The sequence below is a fragment of the Marmota marmota genome, unplaced genomic scaffold (assembly GCF_001458135.2).
Source record: "Marmota marmota marmota unplaced genomic scaffold, marMar, whole genome shotgun sequence".
Classification (NCBI taxonomy): Eukaryota; Metazoa; Chordata; class Mammalia; order Rodentia; family Sciuridae; genus Marmota; species Marmota marmota.
In genome coordinates, this window is record NW_026000136.1 from 1,360,731 (window position 1) to 1,384,449 (window position 23,719).

A 23,719-nucleotide genomic window follows, 5' to 3' on the forward strand; every position below is an offset into this window, starting at 1 on the left:
AAAATGAGGGGGAAAAAAAAACTCTTTCCCAACTAGAGTCAGAAGAGAACCAGGTGGTGCAAGCCCATCAATTAGGCATATCTGAGCCCCATCCCACCAAGAACAAGGCCATGACACCCCCCACCAGACAGTTGGGTTATCTTGTGTGGTGAAGCGCAACCTTCGGCAAACTATCTGTGAGTCTACATGTGTATACAGAAGTGGCAATAACAGGTCCTATGTATCGTACCCCATACAATCCATGTCAAAAGGGAAGCTTTCCTAAACACGGTGATAGTGCAGAGCTCTGATCATCAGGGATATCCCAAGTTCACTGCTTTACTCAACTACTTAATGTTTTCAACATGGTATCTCAACTGAGCAAAGTTATCTGGGAATTCTACCAATAGGAACCAACTACTTTCCATTAACTGTTCCCTTTCCTGTAACACGATCTCTTAAAAAAAAAAAAAATCAGAAAACAGGGGCCTGGCCCAGGGCTTAGGTGATGAAGCCATGGCTATGCTCTCTTCCTACAGACCCAAAATGCTAAGGCCCGAGGTTCAGACACAGGACCAACCTCAGGAGCCTGACCCCTCCTCTGATCAGGCAGTATACTCAAGGGATGATAAATACGTCCCAAGAAGAGCCCAGAGACCTATCAACACCCCGCACAACTCCCCCCATGCAAAAAAATTTTCGATGAAAGTTTACAGGCTCATTTTGATTTAATGGAAGCCATTCACCTCCTCTAGAACTTTTTTAAATGTTTATTAAAGATCTTACGATGTGTTTCAGAAAAGGCATAAGTTATTATAAAAACAAATGTAAACTTTAAAGCAAAAAATCCCTCAGAGATGAGGGACAGGAGGCCAGGCACAGAGGCAGTGGCAACTTCCCAGAGCAGCGGCTCTGCCGGTGTGCTCTGCTCTCCTCCACGAAGGTTCTCATTTATGTTTTGCATATATAAATAATAAAATCTTCCAAGGGTCAGTAATGGTATAAAATGTCTTTTAAAAATTTGAATTCCTGGTTTAGTTCTGCTTAGTTGGCTGTTTAGAAGCGGCAGGAAACAAGATACAAAACAAAACGCCTTGACACAGAATGGTCAAAACAAAGCATAATAAAGCGGAAAAAAAATCCAAGTCGGGATGAAACACAGCATCCAACAAATAGGCACAAGAGGACAAAAAGCCACATTAATTATGCTTCTGAAGAACTATGAAGAATTCCCTAAGGGTGATACAGCTGTAAATTTCACCAGGGATCACAGAACTTAAGGAAAATATACTTCCACTGATACATCATCAACTTAGAAAATACTTCAAAAAATTAGCATGTACAATATTAGATAAGAAACAACAGAAAGCATGCATTTTTAAAGAGACAAAGTCTTTAATGACCAACATCATATACTTAAGATTTAACTATAGCAGTCTTCCCTCAAAACCTTATAAATTTGCTTTAAATGCTGGTCATTTATTTTTTTGGCAAAATTAGGGTAGGGGATTTAGACCTAGAAAATATATAAGCCCATATTTATGTGATGCTTTACTATATTAGTTCTATAAGTCCTAAAAAATCTCTAGTTGGTTGTATCAAGCAATAATGATTAAACACGAACGTTACCGACCAGCAAGTGATGGAAAGCAATGGAAACAAGAGCGGAGGAACGCACCACCATGTAAACAGCTGCTGCCAAGAACAGTCTAGAAAACACGCTGTTTAAAGCAAAACTAGTAAAATTGAAATACTAACATTTTCCAAGCTTCCCAGAATTCTCATAAACATATATGTCATAGTAAAGTGAACAAAAGGGAGATTTTAAAGAAACAAGAATGAATTTTTAGCCATTAAGAGAAATAAAAGCAAGATGTAGTGCTAATAAAGTGATTAACAAATTTACATGGACTTAAAATTACATAAAATCAGATTTCTGACCAGCATTTTAATTGAAGCACTGCTCTGGTATTAGCACTGATACCAGCAGTGCACAACCTGGGTGCCCTTCCCAGAAACAAGCAAGTCACTCACGTTTCCGTCGCTCCTCTGGCCCCCTTTGTGGGTGATGACCACCACTTCCATCCACTTGCGCAGATGTTGCTGTTGAAAAAAACACACCCTTAGATACAAATTCTTCAGGGTAGAAACATTTCACTTGCAAATACTGCTTTCTTGATGGACACTAGCAATCTTTCATTTCCCTTGTATTTAATGTGATAACTGCAGTGTTTCCATTACTACAATAGCCCAATATCAAACTAGTGATGTGGACAACCAGCATTTGTTCTTATTATTTACACAGAAGGGCTAAATTTGCTGCTATGACAAAGTATCCTGAAACCTGCTCATTCCAAATCCAGGCCCTGCCACTTTCCTTCAGTGTTGATTATATGCAGTTATTCACCTGTGTCAGATATCAGGGAGGGGATAGAGAAGTGACCCACAGGCCTCATCCCTGCCTAGGGGAACTCATAGTCCAGTGGGAAAATAAGGTAAAACACAAGGTGCTTAAGGCACAGGAACCAGCTTTAGGCCACTGTTCTACCTTGAGAAATGTACAAAATAATATACCTGCCTTCAAAGAACAGGCTAACAACATTTTGTCAATAAAATTCCCTGAAGGATAATAACCACTAGACTATAAATTCACCTGACCTATACCTTACTAGAAAGAGAACTGAAGGTATCAACAATGGCCAGCCATGTCACCATTCTTACTTTTAGATTTTCCAAAAGAAAAAAAATGATATTAACTAGTATATAAAATCATTTTCAATTTTTAGTTCAGTGAGGAAATATCCAAAACAACAAAACACATAAGATCTTTCAAGATCAAATGTCAAGCAGTTCAACTGAGAGAAAGGAACGGAGTATCACACATAACAGAAGGAAGCTGGGCCCTTATCTCACCCCATCCACAAAAGTTAATTCAAAATGGATCAAAGACCTCAACATAAGAGCTAAAACTAGAAAACTCCTTTCAAAGAAAGGGAAAAACTCAGGGTTCTTTCCATGAATGCGGACCCTACAGAGTGTCTTATCTCTGAAAATAATGCCAACGGCCCAAGCTGCGAACCTCAAAAGGGCATCATGAAGGAAAACAAAAGCCCTGCTGGTGGCTGGGCGCAGTCTGAGAATGAGCCACCCACAGGTGGAGTGTCCCGGCAGAACCCAGCAGGCCTGGGTATCAGGACAATCTGTGCCACTAAATGCAGAAGCACTGCCATCTAAAGTCAGTGTGTGGGGGAGGAAATGTCTGGGTAAACAGCAGCACAATCATTCTCTATCCAAGTATGCCAACACTCTGCTTCTAGAGGATTTTCAACCTTTTGGAAAGCCAGAGAAGGGGAGACAAAATCTCCTGAATGAAACAACACAAAACTCACATATTTTATTATAGGGAAAATGACACTCAGCCTGCATCAGAAGCAACTAACTATAAGGCAGTTCTCCTCATGCTACACACAAAAAAATGTCTGGATAATAAGGAACTGCCAGCTCATGCCAGATGTGAACAAACACCCCCCAAAAAGTTACTTCAACCAGGCATATAAGGGAAGCAAAAAATGAGAGCTGAGAGCAGAGACAGTAATTTTTTAAAAGAACCAAATATAATAGCATTAGGGCATTTAGAACACGAACACACACACACACACACACACACACACACACTCTCTCGCTTCATATATGAAACGTGGGAGAAGTGTGTACTTGATGTGTTCTGCCGGGAAGCATACAGATCACCTATTTTAACCACTCATGTCAACGTCTGTATGCATGGAAACTATTAAGTACTAAGTACATTAACATGTGGAGGCCTAAGGGGAAGTACCCTACGACTTGGAAAGTGCACTCCATGTAAAGCTGAGTTACCCAATTACAATCTATTAAGGAACTACTCATACTTTCAGTGCTGTGGTCATTATACATTATTTAGTTATCTAAATATATGAAAAAAACAGTACATGAGGTAAACGACTTTGTGGTTTTCATACATGAGCTATCTATCTATCCCCCAAATGCAATACATCCACACATAATCTGTCTGCTCACTTCTACTTACAGCTTATACCTGTAAAATACCTCCAGTATCATAAAGTGTCTAAAGTGCTACTTAGCAAACAAGCATGAAAAATACATGCAGTTACAATGAAGTAAGGTGACAAACAACTCAAGAAACTGTTTACATTAGAAGCAAAAGGTAATGCAAAAAGCTGACACATGAACTCTTCCATCTGCCTACACTTACTGTTAGACAAACCCTGTATTTGAAGTTATTTCTCTGATAAATCTAAAATGCAAAAGATTTCTGAAGTTCTTGCTCTGGGTTATATAGGAGATATTCCTTCTATTTTGTAGAAGGAAATGTAAACTGACAAATGTCTTCAGAGAGAAATGTGACAACACACTGGAAGATTAAAATCCATACATTCTTTCTGAACTAGAAGTTCTACCTCTAGAAACTGGTGCTACAGATAGACAAGGGAAATTACAAACAAATTTTTTGCTGCATCATAGACTAATGGTAAAGGATGAGTCCAATTAATGAAATATTATGTAGCCAAATAACACAATGAAGAAGCACTTTGTGCAATCACATGGAATGACAGCATTAGTGGGAAAACCAGGAACTGTGTGTATATGAGCCTCCTTTTGTGGCAAACAAAAGAATATCTACATATTCTATGATACATGTAAAGTATCTCTAGAAACATCACAGGACACTGTTAACGCTGGCTGATTTCAGGGACGGATACCCAGCAGAAGACGGCCAGGGAAGGAGACTTGCTTTTGCATTTTGAGCCAGACAAACGTAGTGTTTATTTAAAAATAATACATTCATAAGAATTATTCATAAAAATTTCAAGTTCTATAGAGTACTGTTGTTTTTGTTTGTTTGTTTGTTTGTTTTAGTTACTGATGGACTTTTATTTAATTTATTTATATGCGGTGCTGAGAATTGAACCCAGTGCCTCCCATATGCAGGACAAGCGCTCTACCACTCAGCCCCAGCCCCAGCCCCAGCCCCTAGAGTACTGTTCAAACACATTTGACTTACCATCATCTGATCACAAAACTTATCATTGAAGGAATTTGGGAAGAGCCTCGTAACCGAAGTCAGGCGATTTACAACATTCAGTGTCAAGCTTCGATAATCTCCCAGCATCATCAACAGAGGTCGCATATGTGTATGAATTTGATCTACTTCTATGGTAGCACCTTCTAAAAACTGTGGGAAAAAAAACAGATGTTATAACAAAAAATAGGCAACAGAATACTTCACAACAGAAGGGAACTCACATTCAATTCTGCATCATCTGTTTTCCCTTGGAAAATGGAGAACCAGTCACATATCTAACCATGTGTCCTACAGAAACTGATGATGGAATGAAGACCCAGCTGTACTACACTGTGACTATGAGACTGGAAGGACACGACCATCTAATGTGCGGTAATCAGACAGGCTTCCTTCCAGGTGTACAGAACAAGGTACACATGCATACTCTCACAAGCACACGTGTACACACGTGTGCACACACAAGCACTCACCTTCCTCATACAGGCCTCTCCAGCCTCCTGGAGCTCACTGTTGGTGGAATTAAGGGCTTTGAAGAGTGCAGCAATGATTTTCTCCCTGGACTGAGGAAGGTAATTACAGGCAGCAAGTGCATCTGTAGGGAGAAAAATCAGTACAATTTCATTATTAATCTGAAAAACACTGGAACAATTTTCTTCTGTAAAGGATCCTACCAACTATGAACCACTAACCCTCTTTCCTAGTATCTGGTCTCAAGAAAAACAAAGGATACATGGTCTTCCAGCCACATGGTCAATGCTGTCTAGGAGTGAAGTTAACAGCCTGCCTGAAAGACCACAGTAAATCTTCTGCCTCCAGATACCCTGCTCCCAGTCAGGCATGGTGGTGCAGCCTGTGATCCCAGTGACTCAGGAAACTGAGGCAGAAGGATCACGAGTTTGAAGCCAGCCTCAGCAACTTAACAAGGCCCTAAACAACTTAATGAAATCTTGTCTCAAAATAAAAAATAAAAAAGGACTATTGATCCCAATACCAAAACCAAAAAGCAGATACCCTTCTCCCAAAACATCTTCAGAGTTTCAGTGCAGCTGTCACATCTGAGTTTCAGAGAGCATGGCCTCCAGAGCATGGGTGACAGGGAAGAAACGCACATGGCCTGACCACTCAACTACCAACGTTTAATCAGGCAGCCTCTGCTCCCTGCCCCAAGTCTGAGGGTTAAAAGCTTTAAGCCTTTGAAAATGGAAATATTCTTAGAAAAGAGGACACATCTCAACACATAAGAGGCATCCTGACAGAAGTGAGGAGCTGCCAAACAGCTTCCCCAGAGTACTCCATTACCTTTGGTGATTGCCAAAGGGACAATGGCAATATTTTACTAAGTCCATAAGAAGCAACAATCAATCAACTTTAAAAAGCTTATATTGTCTATTTATTCAACACACCAAAAAAAAAAAGAAGAAATAACTGTTTATATGTACAATGGTCATTCAGTACTGATCTAGTATGTTTTCCTAATACTTGTACTAAACAACAAAAACTCATACTCCTGGTGAAAACTCTGAAACTATAGGATTCTTAAATGCTTCATTAGAAAGTCTATAAAGGCAATAGGGTACCTTACTATTTACTCTGATTCTGATGAAAATGTCACTATGGACAGTATGACAATTCTTTTAAATGGAACATTTGATTCTTAGGAGAATTATAAAGAGTCTACTGCACAGTAAAATCCACAGACTATTTGATTACAAAGTTTCTTAAATCCTAACAATGCATGCAATCTTAAGATATCTCATAATGTAACTTGATAAACAGATCCCATCTTTAAAAGACCCCAAAAGCCAGAAGCATCAACAATAAAGGCCATTGTCCCCTTTCCTTTTATACCCTGTAACTTGTTTCACATTTATATTCACTTACTTAATGCTGCAATCCGTAAAGGTACAAGTGATGGAAGGCTTTTATAGCAGGGCAACTTGGTTAAAGCTGAATCCTCAGCCTCACACAAATTCAACAGCTGGAAAAGGTCAAACAATTGAAGTGAGCCCACTTCTCCTGGAAAGACACGGTGACCTCACAAATAACTGAACATGGTCTGCCAAACACACCAAAACACAACTAACGATGGACTAATCCTAAAGAGGCACTAAAATATGACTGAGCTACTCTATTCTAAAGCAAAGCTGAATTAACCTCATGAGTGAAATAAATTCTTAGACATGTCCTCACTCACTCTGATACCATGTTTTTTTGTTTTTTTTTTTTTATTTTTAAATAACAGAGGATGTTTATCTAACTGCAAATCCCAGATGGCAGGTTCGTCTCCCCTTGGTTCAAAGCTGCCTCCCCTGGGCCCTGGGCAAGAACTCAGAGACATGGGACATAATGCAAGCATTTGAGTGGTCACTTTTTTTTTCTTTTCCAGGGCAGAAGAGCATAATGAAGGAGGCTGAATGTCACTGGGAATTCCAGCAGCTATCCTTCCAGACATGTTGGCATACAAGTATATATTTATGTATCTAATATTTAAAATAACATATATGTATATATTGTTCTAATACTATTTCTGCCCTCTTTTTATTTACATCTTACAAAACTAATATAGGTTTTTATCATATTTTTCCCTTTAAGATTCCTACCTGGTAAAAAAATGAAAGCAGTAGGAAAGAACACATAGTGAAACACTTGCAGTCATCCACCAAATTCTACTCCCCAGAGGAAACCACCAAGTCCTTGTATGACCTTCAACAATCCTCTCCCATATGAGCGTGTGCATGTGTAGGTGTAGGGGCAGACGTTGAATATGTGTGTTTTGGGTAACTACAATACAAACCAGAGTTCCAGACATGGTCATACTCCAGGATCACTTGGGAGACTTTTAGAGAGCAAATTCCCAAGTCTCACCCTGATCTACTGAACTTGGGTCTCCAGGGAGAGGAATCAGAGCCTATACTTTTCAAGTGATTCTTCCATATTCTGGTGCAGCTGGAGGACTGATGAACATTTAGAAAACTAATTTAATGTCCTCAATACTACCAGACTCTGGTTGTAGGTTTAGTGAGTCTTCTATGAATGTTATACTATGTCTGAATCCAGAACAGGCAAGGGAAGTTGTCCTCCCACTTTGCAATAACTCTTTTATGAAGGATATAAAAAGGTGTAAAAGACCACAGCCTCATGCCCAAGCAAAAACAGAGAGCTTAAAAAAAAAAAGAAAGAAAGAAAACCAAGAGGTAAATTTTTATAGTTGGACATTCAGGTTTAGTATCAGGAGGAATTTCTTTCCTTAGGATTTCTGCCTCAGTTTACTCTATAATGCCTGCAAGAGCAAAATTCATGTCCCATGAAAATTTCAAATTGGGGCTGATAACCAGACTGTTATTATACTCTAAGAATTAAGTCTTATAATTTGACTTTATCACAGTTTAATTTCTGTTCATTACTAATTCTCTAATTATCACCTCACAGTTTTATGTTTACATGACAAATATCTAGAAGATGAATGTCTGGAAACCATGCTCTGAAATAAGACTCTTAATTCAAATCTAAGCTCCGGAGCTCACCTGCTCTGTAGCCTTGAGCAAGTAACAAACCCTCAGACTCAGCGGCCATATCTTCAAAATGAAAATCAAAAGCATCTATGCCTCCTAGGGCACTGTCAGAGCTAAGTAAGGGTGCTTATGACATTCTCAACAGCATATGGTACATGGAAGTGATCCCTAAGTTTGATAATTTGGCCCTTGCTCTGGCTGGCGTTATTCTAGGAACCAATGCTACAAGAGTGATTAAAGCAGGGGATACAGCTTTATCTCTAAAGCACAACTGCAGAGGCCCTAAATTAGAGCAAGGTTCCCTATAAGACTGAGTTCTAAGGACTCAGGGAACAGCACCATTCTGCTGAGCATCTCTGGGCACAGTGCCTCTTTCCTACCAGATCCCAGCTTTAACACACCTGCTCCGAGTGTGGTGCCAGGCTAGGGCTAGTTACCTGAATTGCTCTCCGAGCCTTCTCTGAAGGCTGCCTGACCAGTCTCTGCTTACAAAGACAGGCTAGCAGACCCATGTCATCACCATCTACACCACTCCGCACCACCACCCCCTACCTCTGTGTAGAACACCTTATGCTCCACCACGTTAAGGTCCATCGTAAAGAGCCGGGGCTGCAGTGTGGTACAGAATGTGTTCCCTTCCATCAAGCCAATCTGTGCATTGGCAGGCTGGTGTCGGAGCAAGTGCTTCTTGGGTGGGACCATGTCCTGGAGGACCTAGGAAAGCCAAAGACAGGGTATCACTAACCAGGTGCCCCCTGAAAAACAAAGACGTCTTTTCACCTTTTATCATTATATTCCCCAATGACCACTTTGAAAGCCATGGCAAGGTGAAATTACTACAGGTGCCCTTTACTGAGAGTGGGAGAGGATGTGTTTCACGTTGTTAGAGCTGGTCACAGACCAGAGCAGGTCTAGTACCTCAGGCTCCAGAGTGACCCCTCTTAAAACAAAACTATCAGATAGTGCTTCACAGACTCAGGAAACAAGCTTTCTGTTCACTTGACACTAACAATTACTGATACAGTCATAAATATTAATACACCATTATTTGCATACATCAGATTAAAAAGAACATGTGCAATAATAGTACTTTGTGACAAAGATACAAAATTATTATAAACTGAACACTATCAACAACTCAAACTGAAAAAAAAATTATGCTGGTTCCAGCATCAGAAATCTTACCTCTTTATGGGGTTCCATTATCACTGTCACACTTTTTCCAGTGACCTGGGCCAATACCTGCAGTGAATGCATAGCCTGTTTTCTCACTGTGGAGTTTGGAGAGGTGACTTCTCGAACCAAATCGTGGGTCACGTGGTGAAAAGACTTCTCCTGAGCTGCCACAATCTCTTCCGCTCTCTCCTCATCTTTTAAAGGTGTCGCACACCTCATCAGGAGCTGCTCCAGGGTGGTCTTTGCCATGGCAACAGCTCCATTGGAAACCTGTGGATCAAGAAGGCCTTAGATACAGAAGAGAGTGATGCTGCCCACTTCCCCCACCTTCTGCCATAAATGCTGTTCCTGGGGGGTCTGCCCCTCACACCAGCCGCTTTAAAGGAAGCTTCTTCATGTCATCCACGTTACCTCCTTATAGGCAATTCCTACTTGTCATTCAGAACAGAAAATAGGATCTAGATAGGACCCTCGAGTTTAACAAAGAGAAGCTGCCGATGCCTGCCACATCCTGTCTGCATGAGCTAGAGTGCCCTAGGGTTCGTGAAGGAAGCAACACCTGTGGGAAGCTGCCAATGCCTACGATCCCATCTGCATGAGTGAGAGCTGCACGTGGGCTTGTGAAGAAGCAACCCCCATAAAAATCTCAGAATACACAGGAAGCCCATGCTCCCCCTTTCAGAGGCACTCTGCTCTGTGCTATTCTTAATGTAGCAAACAGGTATCTGGATACCCAGAAATAGCCTGAGTCAGAACAGTCCCTTTATTAAAGATGCTGTAATGAAACTAAATATCTAAGTTCCTACGTTGGGATGAGAGCATAATGCACAACTGTCTTAGACCAACTGCACTCCAGGCAGACAGCTTCTTGAAAAAGAGTATGACGAGTTATCTTTGGGGCCACCCATCACCTACCTCTCCAGTTAAGTCCATCATGACAAAGAGGAGAGCCTTGAGGAAAGTCTGCTGGTTTTGCAGAACCCACGTGAGGGGGAGCCGCTCCATGAGGAATTTAATAGACACCACGCCCCCCAACTTTGCATACCAGGCCTGTTCATAGCAGCAGGCGCACAAGCGCTCCACAATATAAGAAAACAGGGGCAGCTGACACGCCTGGAGAGAGAAGCAAACAACCCATAAGGTGTCAATGCAATTCTTAAACCACCAGTTTCCTGAACCTCCCGCCAAATCATCGATACTCGGTCCGTCCTTACCCTCTCTTTTGAGCCTAGGATAATACTTGCAACATCAAATATCACAGCTAAGGCCACTTCCCCAATTTTGCACAGTTCCTTTTCTTCATAGGCCATGCAGATAGCTATCGCGTCAATTAGAACCAAAGGATCCATTCCTTTGGACCCATTCTCTTCACTGTGAAACATAGCCGTGCTCGGCTGGCTGCCCACCTGGTAGCAAGGCAGCAAGAAGGGACCTGAAGGAGAGAGGGCAGGCGTGAGAACACATGGGAACACTCTTGGCCCTTAAACTGCAAAAGGACCTCATTTCCCTCTTTTTTTTTTTTTTTAAGTTGTAGTTGGACACAATACCTTTATTTTATTTATTTATTTTTATGTGGTGCTGAGGACCAAACCTAGTGCCTCACATGTGCTAGGCGAATGGTCTACTGCTGAGCTACAAACCCAGCTCCTCTCATTTCCCTCTTGACATTAAGAATTCAATGAAAGCCAGCATGTACCTTAAAACAATCTCCTCTGAACTGCAATTATTTGTCATTAAGTGGTCTAATTCACTCGAAGACTATCTTTCTAAATATTTTTCATGATACACTATTGTATTCCAATTTTGTCAATCATGACTCAGAAAAGTATTAGTTTAAGATGAAGAACACAAAATTTTTTAAAAGTCACCGAAAGACTTAATGGGCCCAGCCTGGGAATGATTGTGCTGTGCTGTGGATACTCCTGACAAGTAACAGAAAATCAACAGCACTCAGCTGTGCCAGAAGATACACCTACTCAGAACAGTCTGCCAAAGTAACTGGCAGTTAACACCTGGTGGTTACTCCAGTTAATAACTTCCAATACTAGGCAAGATCAAACTCAGCAAGATTTGTTTTGCTGGAAAGACAATGTAAACAGAAGAAACCCCGAGAAACAACTGAAGTGTTCAATTGTGTCTTACTGACTGTTCCAGCCAAGAAGGGAGAAAAGGGGGAAAGTTGTGCAGCGTTCCTAAGAAAACTGCTGGTCAACCTCAAGAGGAAGGGTTCTGAGGACCGACTGAAGCAATGCTTGGCCTGCAGACTTAATTACTACTTGTGGGAGGAGATTAAAAAATAATTGAGTATGTTTTCAGAAACACAACAACTGGCAGAGCCAGAACATTTCACTGTCATCATCTATAATGGATCAGAAATAAAAATGATAAACAATCACTCCTTCGCCACCAGGTATTTGAGAGCCACTGAAGCAGAGGTGAGCAGCCATTCCAGGTAGGAGAAGCAGCATGGGTGCCCATGGGGACCAAAAGAAGCACCCAGTGGGAGAGCAGGGTGGGAGAGCAGGGTGGGTGAAGGCTGGCTTCAGCCTCCACTTTCCACCAAAAACGAAGGGTCTGAAGATTCAACTGGATGTATTTTACACACAAAATCTGGCAATGCCTTTAAATTGTCATGGTGTCCACCACCAAAATACCAATAATCTTTACCACAAAAAACAAAAGCTAAAAATTGATTACTCAGCTTCTCTGAAACAAAACATCCTGACCAATTTTTTCTGTGCCAACAGCTCCCTACACTCACCGCACTGCTGGGCCACTGCCACCATGGTATAGTGGCGAATCAAGCTGGCTACAAAGGGCAGGGCACTGGGCCGCAGGTCTTTGATGACAGCAGACATGAACGCCCCTGTCAGAGCCTGCTCAAACGTCTTCCGGGCTGGAGTGTCTTGTGCTTTGTAGCGGTGCGAGATGATGACATTGGGTATGGCTTTTTCTGTGAAGCTGAAAGACAAAATTAAATCCATCATCACAACCTCCAGCTCATTTTTGAGTTGATGAATCCACTATCACTAATTTCTTAATTTTCAACCTGCCCAATTCCACCTTCTCTAGATAGGAGTGGTGAGTTAATTTCTTTCTTTGACTTTAGCAACACCTGGAATCAAATGTGAATTTCATTATCAATATTATAGTCAGGACAGGCATGGTAGCACACATCTGTAATCCCAGCAGCTTGAGTGGCTGAGGCAGGAGGATGGCAAGTGCAAAGCCAGCCTCAGCAACTTAGAGGGGCCCTAAGCAATTTAATTTTTTCTCTTAAAAAAAAAAAAAAAAAAAAAAAAACACTCAAAGTCAATGCATCACAGACATATATTCTACCTAATATGAGCACAAGACATGAATCAGAGGCAAATTAGAAAATGACAACATATTTGCTATTTTCTATTTTAAGAAAATCAATGTTTTGATTTTGAGCTTTTATAATTAAAAGTCAAATTCTAAAAAGTAACTCAAATCAATGATCAAATAAACATGAAAAAAAGTCATGAGTTATGTGTAACCACACAGCTATTAATGTGTTGAAAAAATAAATAAATAAGTAAAAAGGGCTGGGCATGGAGTACAGTGGTAAAAGTACTTCTGGATTCAATTCCCAGCACCATAAATAAATAAGCCAGCCAACCAGGATCTAAATGCCCCAGTTGCCTGAGTCCCATGATTGCCCCCAACTTGCTTTTCCCTAATATTCCTAAAAGTCCAGTAAATGGCAACTGTGACTGAAGGCAAAAGAGCCTATGGTGAGCCAGAGGAAGCTGGAAACCATCACCTATCCCCCATAACACTAGCAGCAAATGCTAAGGCCCTGTCTGCTCACAGCAACTTTTAAGAAAGTCAATGTTTGATTTTGATCTTTTTTGATCTTTTATAATTAAAAAAGTCAAATCTTAAAAAAGTAACTCAAATCAATGATTTAAAAAAAAAAAAAACATGAAAAAAGCTATGACTTATGAGAAGCTCAGCCTGGCCCACCTAGCTCTCCTCCTCACCCCGTACCTCCCTGCTGGGCCCAGCTGAGGGCTTCTATCCTGCTTCTCGAATCCTAAGGTAGGCTTCTCCTGGACTTTTTCACAAATTTCTTCTTCCCAGTTACTAAGTATCCCTGACAAAATATGGAGGACCATCCAATATACAATGGATGATAATCTATTACATAAGAATCCAAGAGTCCACACTGCTATAGATAAGTATTAGAAGAGGAGGAAAAGTCTAAGATTAATCAGGGGGAAGAAACGGGGGTAACCAAAATGGGCACAAAGGATCTTAATAGGGAGATGAAACTAGTCTAAGACATTTACATTTGAACTACTCACTAGCTAATAAACTCATAAAATTGTTCACTTGGAGTTGGTGAGTTTTTGAGATGTGAAATAAATCTCAACTGAGGAAAAAAAAAAAAAGAAAGCAAAACCATCATTTTGTAATCACTGTAATAATACTTGAATGGAGGAGGATCATCCATGAGTGCCATTATAACCAATGGGTAAGTCTGATGAGAAACAGGTTACTCACCTCTTCTCATCATCTCAACATCTTTCCCATTGATTATTTATATGTAAAAGAGTAAAATAATACCCTTAGTAGAGAGCCAGGGTAACACCATTTTCACTAATGGGACAGGTCACCAATGGTGCCTGCCAGGGTGTGTGAGAACTTGTGTGAGGTTTCTATTGGACATGCATGACCTGACTCCAACCACTGTGGGAGGCCAACCTTACACGTGACTGAGTTACACTCCCTGGCTGGGTGCTGAGGCTCTCAGTCGCAGAAATGTGGCACCCTTCTTGGGTGCGAGGGTCAGTGTCTCGTGCATGGGTGTGTCTTGCTACAGCCCCATGGGTGAAGCTATGCTCACCTGTTCCTTTGTAATATAACCCCTTGCCCGGTTTAGGATAGAATCTTCCATGGAAGTGCCTTGTGTGTGTCCCTTTCTCTTACTGTGCCCTTGGGTGTGGCCTACCCAGGTGTCAGTCAACCTGCTGACAGTGGACATCATGAAGATACTCAACCCCCTGACCCCTTGCATCATTTAAATAGCTTCCCTCAATAAAAGGGATCAGCGCGTGCTCTCACTCTCTTTCTGTGGACCCTTAAGGTCAGCGGAGCCGTCACCACGACCCCAAAGAAAAAGGTATTTGTGTCTCTTGTGTGGTTATTTCGTGCAGCCCAGTTAGCCCAGTTTAACTGGAGTGACCCCTGAGCCTTTTAGTTGCGAGAACAGAAACCCAGCAAACTACAGAGACCCAAGCAAACCCACAGGGAGGCTCTACAAAATAGCTGCTTCTATTCCCCAAAAGTGTCAATGTCAGAGACAAAGCCAAATAGTATCTGCAGATAATTATCTATGAATTAATTCTTTAAAAATTTATCAGGAAGGCTATCCATGACACCACTATCCTTTTGTTTTGTATCTGAAACAGAGAGAGTGCCACCACCTTCTTGATACTAGACACTTAGCTTCTTTAATCCAAGTCAGTCTTCCCAGAAGCTTTTCAGTTTTATTATTCAAAGAACCAACTTTTGGCTTTATTGTACCACTTGACTGCATGTGTTTCTCTGTTTTGTTCATTTCTTTTTTTTTTCTTCATTTTTGTCATTTTTTTTCTGACTTTTGAGACGTAACATATATGCCACAGCATTCATTTTAATTAAAAGTTTTAGTAAGTGTACAGTCACACAAACCATGATGATGATCCAATTTTAAAACATTACCCTGTCAATCTCTACTCCTGCCCCTGGGTTACCACTGACCCACTCTTGCCTTTTCTAGATGGTTCACACAAATGGACTCACACACATGCTATCTTGGGTTTGGCTTCTTTCACTGAGCACACTGCTTGTTGAGGCCTGGGGTAGTATTTCACTGGGTCCATCATCTGCATTTGGTTATCTATTTGCCAGATGATAAACATGCATTGTTTATAGTCGACTGTGATCTTTAAGGCTTCAATTTTCATATCAGCTGCATCCCATTTACATTTGACTACATATTATTATTTTCTTAGTTCTATTCCTTCTCCCCTCTCAGATCTTTCAAAGGAAACTTTCCTTCTGCCTTTAGAATGTGTCCCTTATATACAGTATTGATAGAAGGCTTCCACTTTAATTTGAAAACACCCTAATTTCACCCTCCTTCCCTGGTTGTGCCCCACCAGACACGTGACTCTAAACTGGCAGCTGCTCTCTTCCAGGCTGGAGCCCTGTTCTGGGGCTTGCACAGATACCAATCCAGCATTCGCTTCAAGGTCATCATTTTGTTCTGCCAGCTTTTAGATCTTCCCTTTGTTTCTCATTTGTAGCTGGTAATGTATCTGTGTGTGGCTTTTTTTTTTTTTTTAATTCTGTTTTGGATGCACTCATCATATTGAGTCTGTGTTCACTGTTTAATTTTTCATCAGTTCTGAGAGTTTCCCAGCCATTAGTCTCTCCCTTCTTGTGAGACTTCAAGCAACTCTGCTGTTTCACTCCATATTTCACGTCATTCTTCTCTTTTGAATTTCCCATCTTTTTCTCTTTGGCATGCACTCCAGGTATCTTACTTTTCTATTTTTGTGGTGCCAGGGATCAAACCCAGGTCCTTTCACATGCTAGGCAAGCATTCTACAGCCCCCAGACACTTTTCTTCTTATCTCAAGAGTCTCTCAATGTAACTTGCGGTTTATGCCTTTTATCATTTTAAATGTCTTGGGCATAGATATAACCTAGTTCTCATGACCCTAACACTGATGTCCCCACAGGTCTATCTCTGCTTTAGGTGAAGCTTACTGGTGCTCACTTATGTTGCTGTATTTCCTTCTACACTTGCTTGACTGCTCTCTCATCGATGCCCTTTTACAACCAAGACCTTTTATATGTTCAGCACTACTTTTGATGCTTTAAGAAATGTGAAAACATATGGGAAACTCTGTTCCCTGAGAAAGACAATACACATCCAACATCTCAAAATGTCTTTAAGTAAAGGTCACTCGAAATCTAAAGTGATAAGAGCAAAATACAAACATCAAAACAAGTCTTTGGAGAAGGATCACTATGAACTAGAAAAGTGGAAGGTCCACTGAGAGCCTCTCATACACAGGTGCTATGGATACAATCGTGAGCAAATGGGAGGGAAAAAGGATCTGCCATTTCTTGAGGTTCAACCCACTGTAGGTAGCAGTAAGACCCACAATGAAAGTGAATTAGAGCAGAGATCAATTCTCATTCCCAGCACCCAAATTCTTTCCATTTTCTCTACAAGCCAAAACAAGCACTGCCAGAGTGCTTCCTGACTTAAAGATGCATGCTCCCAACTTGAGAAACCTTGGAGGTCCCCTCCATCCCAAGTCCTTGCAGGAAGATAACTTTGTCACAGCAAGCAACACACTTACTTAGGATGTGCAAGCAGCTGGTAGAGCGCGTGCTTGTTGTCCTCTAGGCTCATCATGGCCACCAGGAAGCACTTGATTACCTCCCAAGCCTGCCTCCGGTAGTAGGGCTCCGTGTTTGCACTTTTCAGGCAGTCCAGGGCAGTTTCAATGGCCTATGACAAAGCAGCACAGAAACTACCTTTTGTACTGAAATTACATGATTCTGAAAAGCTTTCACTGAAAACACTGGCAGCACCCAAAATTACCTTAGGGCTTATTTCTTTCTTTGAAAGAGAGCACAGTGGGCTAATATAGCCTAGCAAGCACTAGCCAAATGAAAGTTCTGGAAATGGTGAGTGTAGTAGTATGAAATAAGGAGTTGCTTGGTTCAAACTAACATGTAAGATGGAGTTTAATGATTTCACGTCATTGGGAGATTACAGAAATTTTAAGTGAGCTTGGAACCTTGTGGCAATCTGCTGGGTCAAACTAGAGTTTGTGCCATCTGTACTTGTTGAGGTCCTAATGAAATTCTTGAACCTTCTACAAACCTTCTCCATGTCTACGTTCACACGTGAAAGATGGCTTTCCTAAGCTTTTACTTTACTAAATTCCCTCTTTAAAAGAGAAAAAGGTTGCATCGATGTTTTCTCCCAGAAGAACAACACAGACAGCTACATACACACACATACACACACACACACACACTTTAATTCCAAATCATTTCAATTAGGCTGTCCAAGAATTTGGCAGCACAATCATAAATTACTACTACTACTAATAATAATAACAGGCAAGACATTAACCTTAATGATAATTACATACACGTGAAAGCCAGTAAGGAGACAGCACAAGCTATGTTTTGGATAAAGAATGGGAGAAAACTAGGTACTAGGGATGACAGACAAGTATGGAATCAACTTGGTTCTCAATGGCACTTGAAATAAAGCTGGGGGGAGAGTCAAACAGGCCAAGAGTTCATGGGAAAGGTGGACTGGGTTTCACTTCCTGGTCTTCAGGAAAGATGGAAGTGCTCAATGGTCCGAAGTTCCTGAGGCAACACCTTCTATTGGCTTCCCAAAAACCCCCTCACCAAACAAGCAGATCACCACATCGATCTACTCCAAATTAGAAACTGCCCCCTCCCAAAGCATGTCTTATTCACATATTTTAAATAGAAGATTGTGGTTTACATATTTTAAATAGAAATCAACATTCTTAAAACATAGTACTTCTGTAAAGCTTCCAAATACTTTCAACTTTACCTTCTCCATAGGGAGCTGAAGAGATGCTTTACAATCAGAAAACTCCACGGTAATGCTGGGTCCTTGAACTTCGGTGACAACATAGTGCAGTTTCTGGGATTCCTTTAACATCTTCCTGTTACTGCCACCAAATTTACCAAGTACACGGTAGGCCACGTGGGAGATGCTGTCGGCAGGGTTTCGTAAAGTGCGCCACAAAGCCTAAAAACCAACATGTTTCATGAAGTCTTTGAAGGTAACAAAATTCCAAGTCAGAAAACATGACATGGCAATAATTCTGCCCCCTCAAACATGGTGTCCCCTTCTTGGGGGAAATCAACATTATTAGTCTTATATGTCCTCCTAGAAAATTCTGTCTTTAAAAAAAGATACATATATAAATATGCCTCATGCTCCTGTATACACACAGTGGGGCAGTATGAACACTCAGGTGCTCAAGCAAGACAGTGAAGTGACACACTATCAGGCATAAAGTGGGTGAGCTCTCAGTGTTTTTCTTTGTTCTTACTAGACTTTTATAACTTATAAATAAATGGATAAATTATTTCATACATTTAAATCTTCCATTAGGAAGGTAAGGAAGAAAAAACAGATCAGAAGGGTTCTTAAGTCCCAGGACTACAGGGAATAAATTCAGGTGCACACTTAGAACACGTGCACTTAGCCAGGCATGGTGGTGCACACCGTGATACCAACAACTCAGCAGGCTGAGGTAAGAAAAGCCAAGTTCGAGGCCAGCCTGCGCAACTTGGTGAGACCCTGCCTCAAAAAAAAGAAAAGAAAGGGGAAAAAAGGGCTGGGGATGTAACTCAATGCTAAACACTTGCATTCTAGGTGCGAGACCCTAATTTCCATCTCCAGGACCAAAAAAAAAGAGGGATAGAGAAAGAGAATATCCACTCAACTATCCCAAAGCATTCAGTAAATTTCCCCATGTTATTCTCACCTAAATTATCTAAATCCCCAAAATGACTACAGTTCACAGTGAAAATATTTTTCTTTTTTTTTTCCTTGAGACAGGATTTCACTAAGTTGCCACGGTTGGTCTCAAACCTGGGATCCTCCTGCATAATTGCACCCAGCTGAAAGTCTATTTTCTTAAATCACTTACTGTAACAATGACAAATGTTAGAGTCTAGCTACTCAAATTCAACATAAAATTATGATACATTTCTCTACATAAAACAAAATTCTAATTTCCCTCGTGTTCCTATAGGTCCAAAGAGGTTTATCCTCAGTAACTGCTGGGAATATGAAAACTAAGTTCCCTCCCCTCACTCACCCTCCTTCTGGCCCACAAAATCCTCAGGAAGCCTCAGGAAAGAGTTCTGCTTCTGTCACCAGAAGAGGCAGCACTGGGAACTCATGCCCTGCACCTCTGTACTCAAGCAGTACCATTTGTCTGGGGTGGGGTTTAAATTATCTCCAAAAATATGAAATGACCTTGACTCCATCTCTCTACAGGTTTGACTGACTCATGGTGTGGCAAGAAGTAGCCCCAATCCTCTTTCTCAGGCCCTGGAACAACCTCTGCCTCCTCTTTTATCATATGCTAACACAAACTTGAATCAGAACAGACTCGGCCTTCTACAACTAACAGTGCTTTTCTTGAAACAGGTTCTTGTTCAATCCTCCAAATGACCAGCAGGGAAAGCGGACCTCAAGGCACCACCTCAACCCCTATGCCATCATCTTCCAGCCTAGATGAAGCCCAAGTTCTAAACCTCAGGATCAGCAGGGAGAGTCTCCCAACCTTGACCTCTAGTCTAAGATGAGGTCTCCAAGCCAGGGTGTCCAGGACCCCTATCCTCAGAAGTTCCTGAGCCTCCATCACGTAAGGATGGTACCATGACCCCTAACTAGGGTCAAATACCCCACCTAATGGGGCAGAGGAGTAAACTGCAGACAGCCCAAACCTCTAACAATTACCAACCACACATAATTACATCAAAACACAAAGGAAACGTAACACCAAAAAAACCACAAACTATTCAATCAATAAATGGTGTAAGGAGCTGAACAGATACTTCTCAGAAAACATAATCAATCAACAAATGTGAAAAAATTTTACATCTCTAGTAATTGGAGAAATGCAAATCAAAACTACTGTAAGATTTCATCTCATGCCAATCAGAATGGTAGTTATCAAGCAAGAATACAGACAACAATAAATGCTGGCGAGGATGTGGGGTAAAAGGTACATCTCATACATTGCTGGTGAGACTGCAAATTAGTGCAACCAATCTGGAAAGCAATATGAGATTCCTTAGAAAACTTGGAATGGAACCACCATTTGACCCAGTTATCCAACTTTCCGGTCTATACCCAAAGGACTTAAAATCAGCATACTATAGAAATGCAGCCACATCAATGTTCACAACAGCTCAATTCACAATAGCTAAAGTGTGGAAGCAACCTAGATGCCCTTCATTAGATGAATGGATAAAGAAACGGTGGTGTATATACATAATGAAATATTACTCAGCATTAAAAGAAAATAAAATTATGGAATCTGCAGGTAAATGAATGGAGTTGGAGAATATCATGCTAAGCAAAGTAAACCAATCCCAAAAAAACAAAGGCCAAATGTTCTCTTTGATAAGTGGATGCTGATCCATAACAGGGACCAGGGAGGCATGGGGGAAAATGGAGTAACTTTGGGCAAAAGGGAGGGAGTGGAGAGAGGGTACATGGGGGCAGAAAAGATGGTGGAATGAAATGGACATCATTACCCTAGGTACATGTATGACTGCACGTATGATGTGACACTACATCGTGTACAACCATAGAAATGTCAAGTTGTGCAACAATGGTATACAATGCGACAAAATACATTCTGCTGTCATATATACCTAATTAAAATAAATAAATGAAACCACCATTTGACCCAGCTATCCCACTCCTTGTTTTATTCCCAAAGGACTTAAAATCAGCATACTACAGGGCTGGGGTTGTGGCTCAGCAGTAGAGCACTCGCCTAGCACGTGCGAGGCCCTGGGTTCGGTCCTTAGCACCACATAAAAATAAATAAAATAAAGGTATTGTGTCCAACTACAACTAAAAAATAAATATATATTTTTTTAAATCAGCATACTATAGTGACGCAGCCCCATCAATGTTTAAAGAGTTCAATTCACGATAGCTAGACTATGGAACCAAACTAAGTGTCCCTCAATAGATGAATAAATAAAGAAAATGTGGTATATATACTCAATGGACTACAACCCAGCTTTAAAAAAGAGTAAAATTATGGCATTTGCCAGTAAATGATTGGGGGTGGAGAATATCATGCTAAGCAAAATAAGCCAATCCCACAAAACCAAAGGCTAAATGTTTTTTCTAATATGCAAATGCTAATTCACAATAAGGCATGGTCAGGGGGGCAATAGGGAAGAATACTGGTTCCTTAGATTAGGTAGAGGAAAGTGATTGGAGGGAAGGGGAAGGAATGTGGAGATAGGGAAGATAGTAGAATGAAACAGATATTATTACTGTGTGTGTGTGTGTGTATGTGTGTGTGTGTATGACTACATGACCAATCTGATTCTGCAACATGTACACTCAAAAAAATGGGAAATTATATCCCATCTATGTATGGTATATCAAAGTGCATAAATGCATTCTACTGTCACATATAACTAATTTAAAAAGTTAAAAAAAAATAACACAAAGAAAAAAACCTAAGACAGTTAATATATGAGCTTCAACAATGTTTAAGTCTTTAAAACAATCGCTTTTCTTATCTACTCTTTGCTCCCTGGGGTGATATAGTGGGGAATACCCATGCCTCCCTTCAGAATGTGTACCCCTTTACTATGAAACTGAAGGGTTTCTGCTGGAAGCAACAGCAACCATACAGCACCCACCACATTTGCCTTCACAGTTATCAGCCTGGTGAGAATGTAACATTGTGAAAGCTCAGAAACGGCAGCAAGATGCAAAGCACCATCTGTATCTACTGTATTTCTGTATATTTTCCACACACTTTAGAATCACAAAGCACATGTGAAGGTATGCCCTCCACCCTGCAGGGAGCTGCTGCTGAGGACAGATAACCAAGTGATGGCGAATCCTTGACATAAACTAGATGTGTGAGGAAGAATATTGGCGCTGAGACGAAGGCAGACTAACCTGCATGAGTTCAGCACGCACAGGCTGAATGTGGTCATAGAGGAAATCAGGTTGCAGGTTGTCCACGCACAACTCCAGGGTCCTCAGGCCTTGGCTGACCAACGTCTGAGACCCATTGAGGGCAGACACCAAGGGATCCATCAACATGGGCAGATAGGGCAAGAGAGAGCTCAGCCGAACTGGGACTGTGAGACACAGCTCCACAAAGAGGTCCTTCATGTGCTGCTTATGCAGGCCACTCTGCAACATGTTCAATCCTGAAAACAGGGTATGAGGCCATCAGAGAAGGAATGTCACTTTCCAAACACATGTTAAAGTTAGCTATACAAAAATCTCTAGTCCACCTTTCATTATAAACACTAAAATTATAGGAAGACATTTTGTGCCCCTGTAATACACTCTATTAGATAAATCTGCTCTGTAACTGCAGCTCTCACAATATCTTGAGTGGTATCAGCAGGCTACACATGATGATTATAAATTGTATTATGATCTTATAATGCAATATCATAAACCATTTTTTAAAGTCACATATCCCTCTAATAAGCCCAATTTAAAGACACATCCTATATTATGTGTTCATTTCAAGTTTAAGGTTTACAACCTTACATCTTTTTTCAGGCTTCCTGTAGGTCACAGTTGAGGTCAATACTTTTAAAAATCTACTCCTGTTCATTATAAATGTAAAGGAGCCTCCTCCTTACAAAAATCAACCTCCACACCCTTGACAATCATTACCAAATACTGACTCCTTTCTACCTGAGATTTTCTCACTAAGAACAGAATAACTAGCTGAAGAGAGAAGCCTGCAGCCCCCAATCCAGGTATATATGGGGGACAACAGAAGAAACTCGGGAAGGAGTTACCAGGGAAGAAGACAGCAACAGGGAAGCACCAGAACCAGTTTAGAATCCAGAAGGCAGAGGAGAGGGCAGAGGTAAGTTCCCAGAAGAGAGTCAGCTTTAATAAAACCAGAAGTGGAGAAGTAAGCTTGGGACAGCAGAGAGACTGCATTAGGAAAAAATGAGACTAAGGCTAGGGACCAGGAGATGACTGGAGATTTGGCTAAGTAGGGACAATGGAGCCTGATTATGGGCCACTTGAAGTACCTTCTGTGGGAAGATTTTTTTATGACCCTTTTACATTCAACATACTCAACTACGTTCCAGTTATCACCTGAGGATACTGTTGTAAATGGTTTCTCTTATG

At 41.0% G+C, this 23,719-nt stretch overlaps 1 protein-coding gene across 16 annotated transcripts in view; it reads right to left on the reverse strand.

The window, feature by feature from the left end:
• Positions 1-23,719, reverse strand: part of LOC107155951 (transformation/transcription domain associated protein) — a 115,227-nt gene that overhangs the window by 61,601 nt on the left and 29,907 nt on the right. For 15 of the 16 annotated variants that reach the window (XM_048785235.1, XM_048785231.1, XM_048785224.1 and 12 more), the window contains exons 20-31: positions 22,511-22,767; positions 18,380-18,580; positions 17,136-17,287; positions 12,512-12,711; positions 10,965-11,182; positions 10,666-10,863; positions 9,760-10,020; positions 9,127-9,288; positions 6,944-7,040; positions 5,533-5,654; positions 5,042-5,212; positions 2,014-2,082 (exon numbers count right to left, since the gene is read on the reverse strand). In XM_048785235.1, the coding sequence (XP_048641192.1) occupies positions 2,014-2,082; positions 5,042-5,212; positions 5,533-5,654; positions 6,944-7,040; positions 9,127-9,288; positions 9,760-10,020; positions 10,666-10,863; positions 10,965-11,182; positions 12,512-12,711; positions 17,136-17,287; positions 18,380-18,580; positions 22,511-22,767 (2,108 nt within the window). The remainder of the gene's footprint in view (positions 1-2,013; positions 2,083-5,041; positions 5,213-5,532; positions 5,655-6,943; positions 7,041-9,126; positions 9,289-9,759; positions 10,021-10,665; positions 10,864-10,964; positions 11,183-12,511; positions 12,712-17,135; positions 17,288-18,379; positions 18,581-22,510; positions 22,768-23,719) is intronic. The other variant, XM_048785226.1, reaches the window with a different exon arrangement.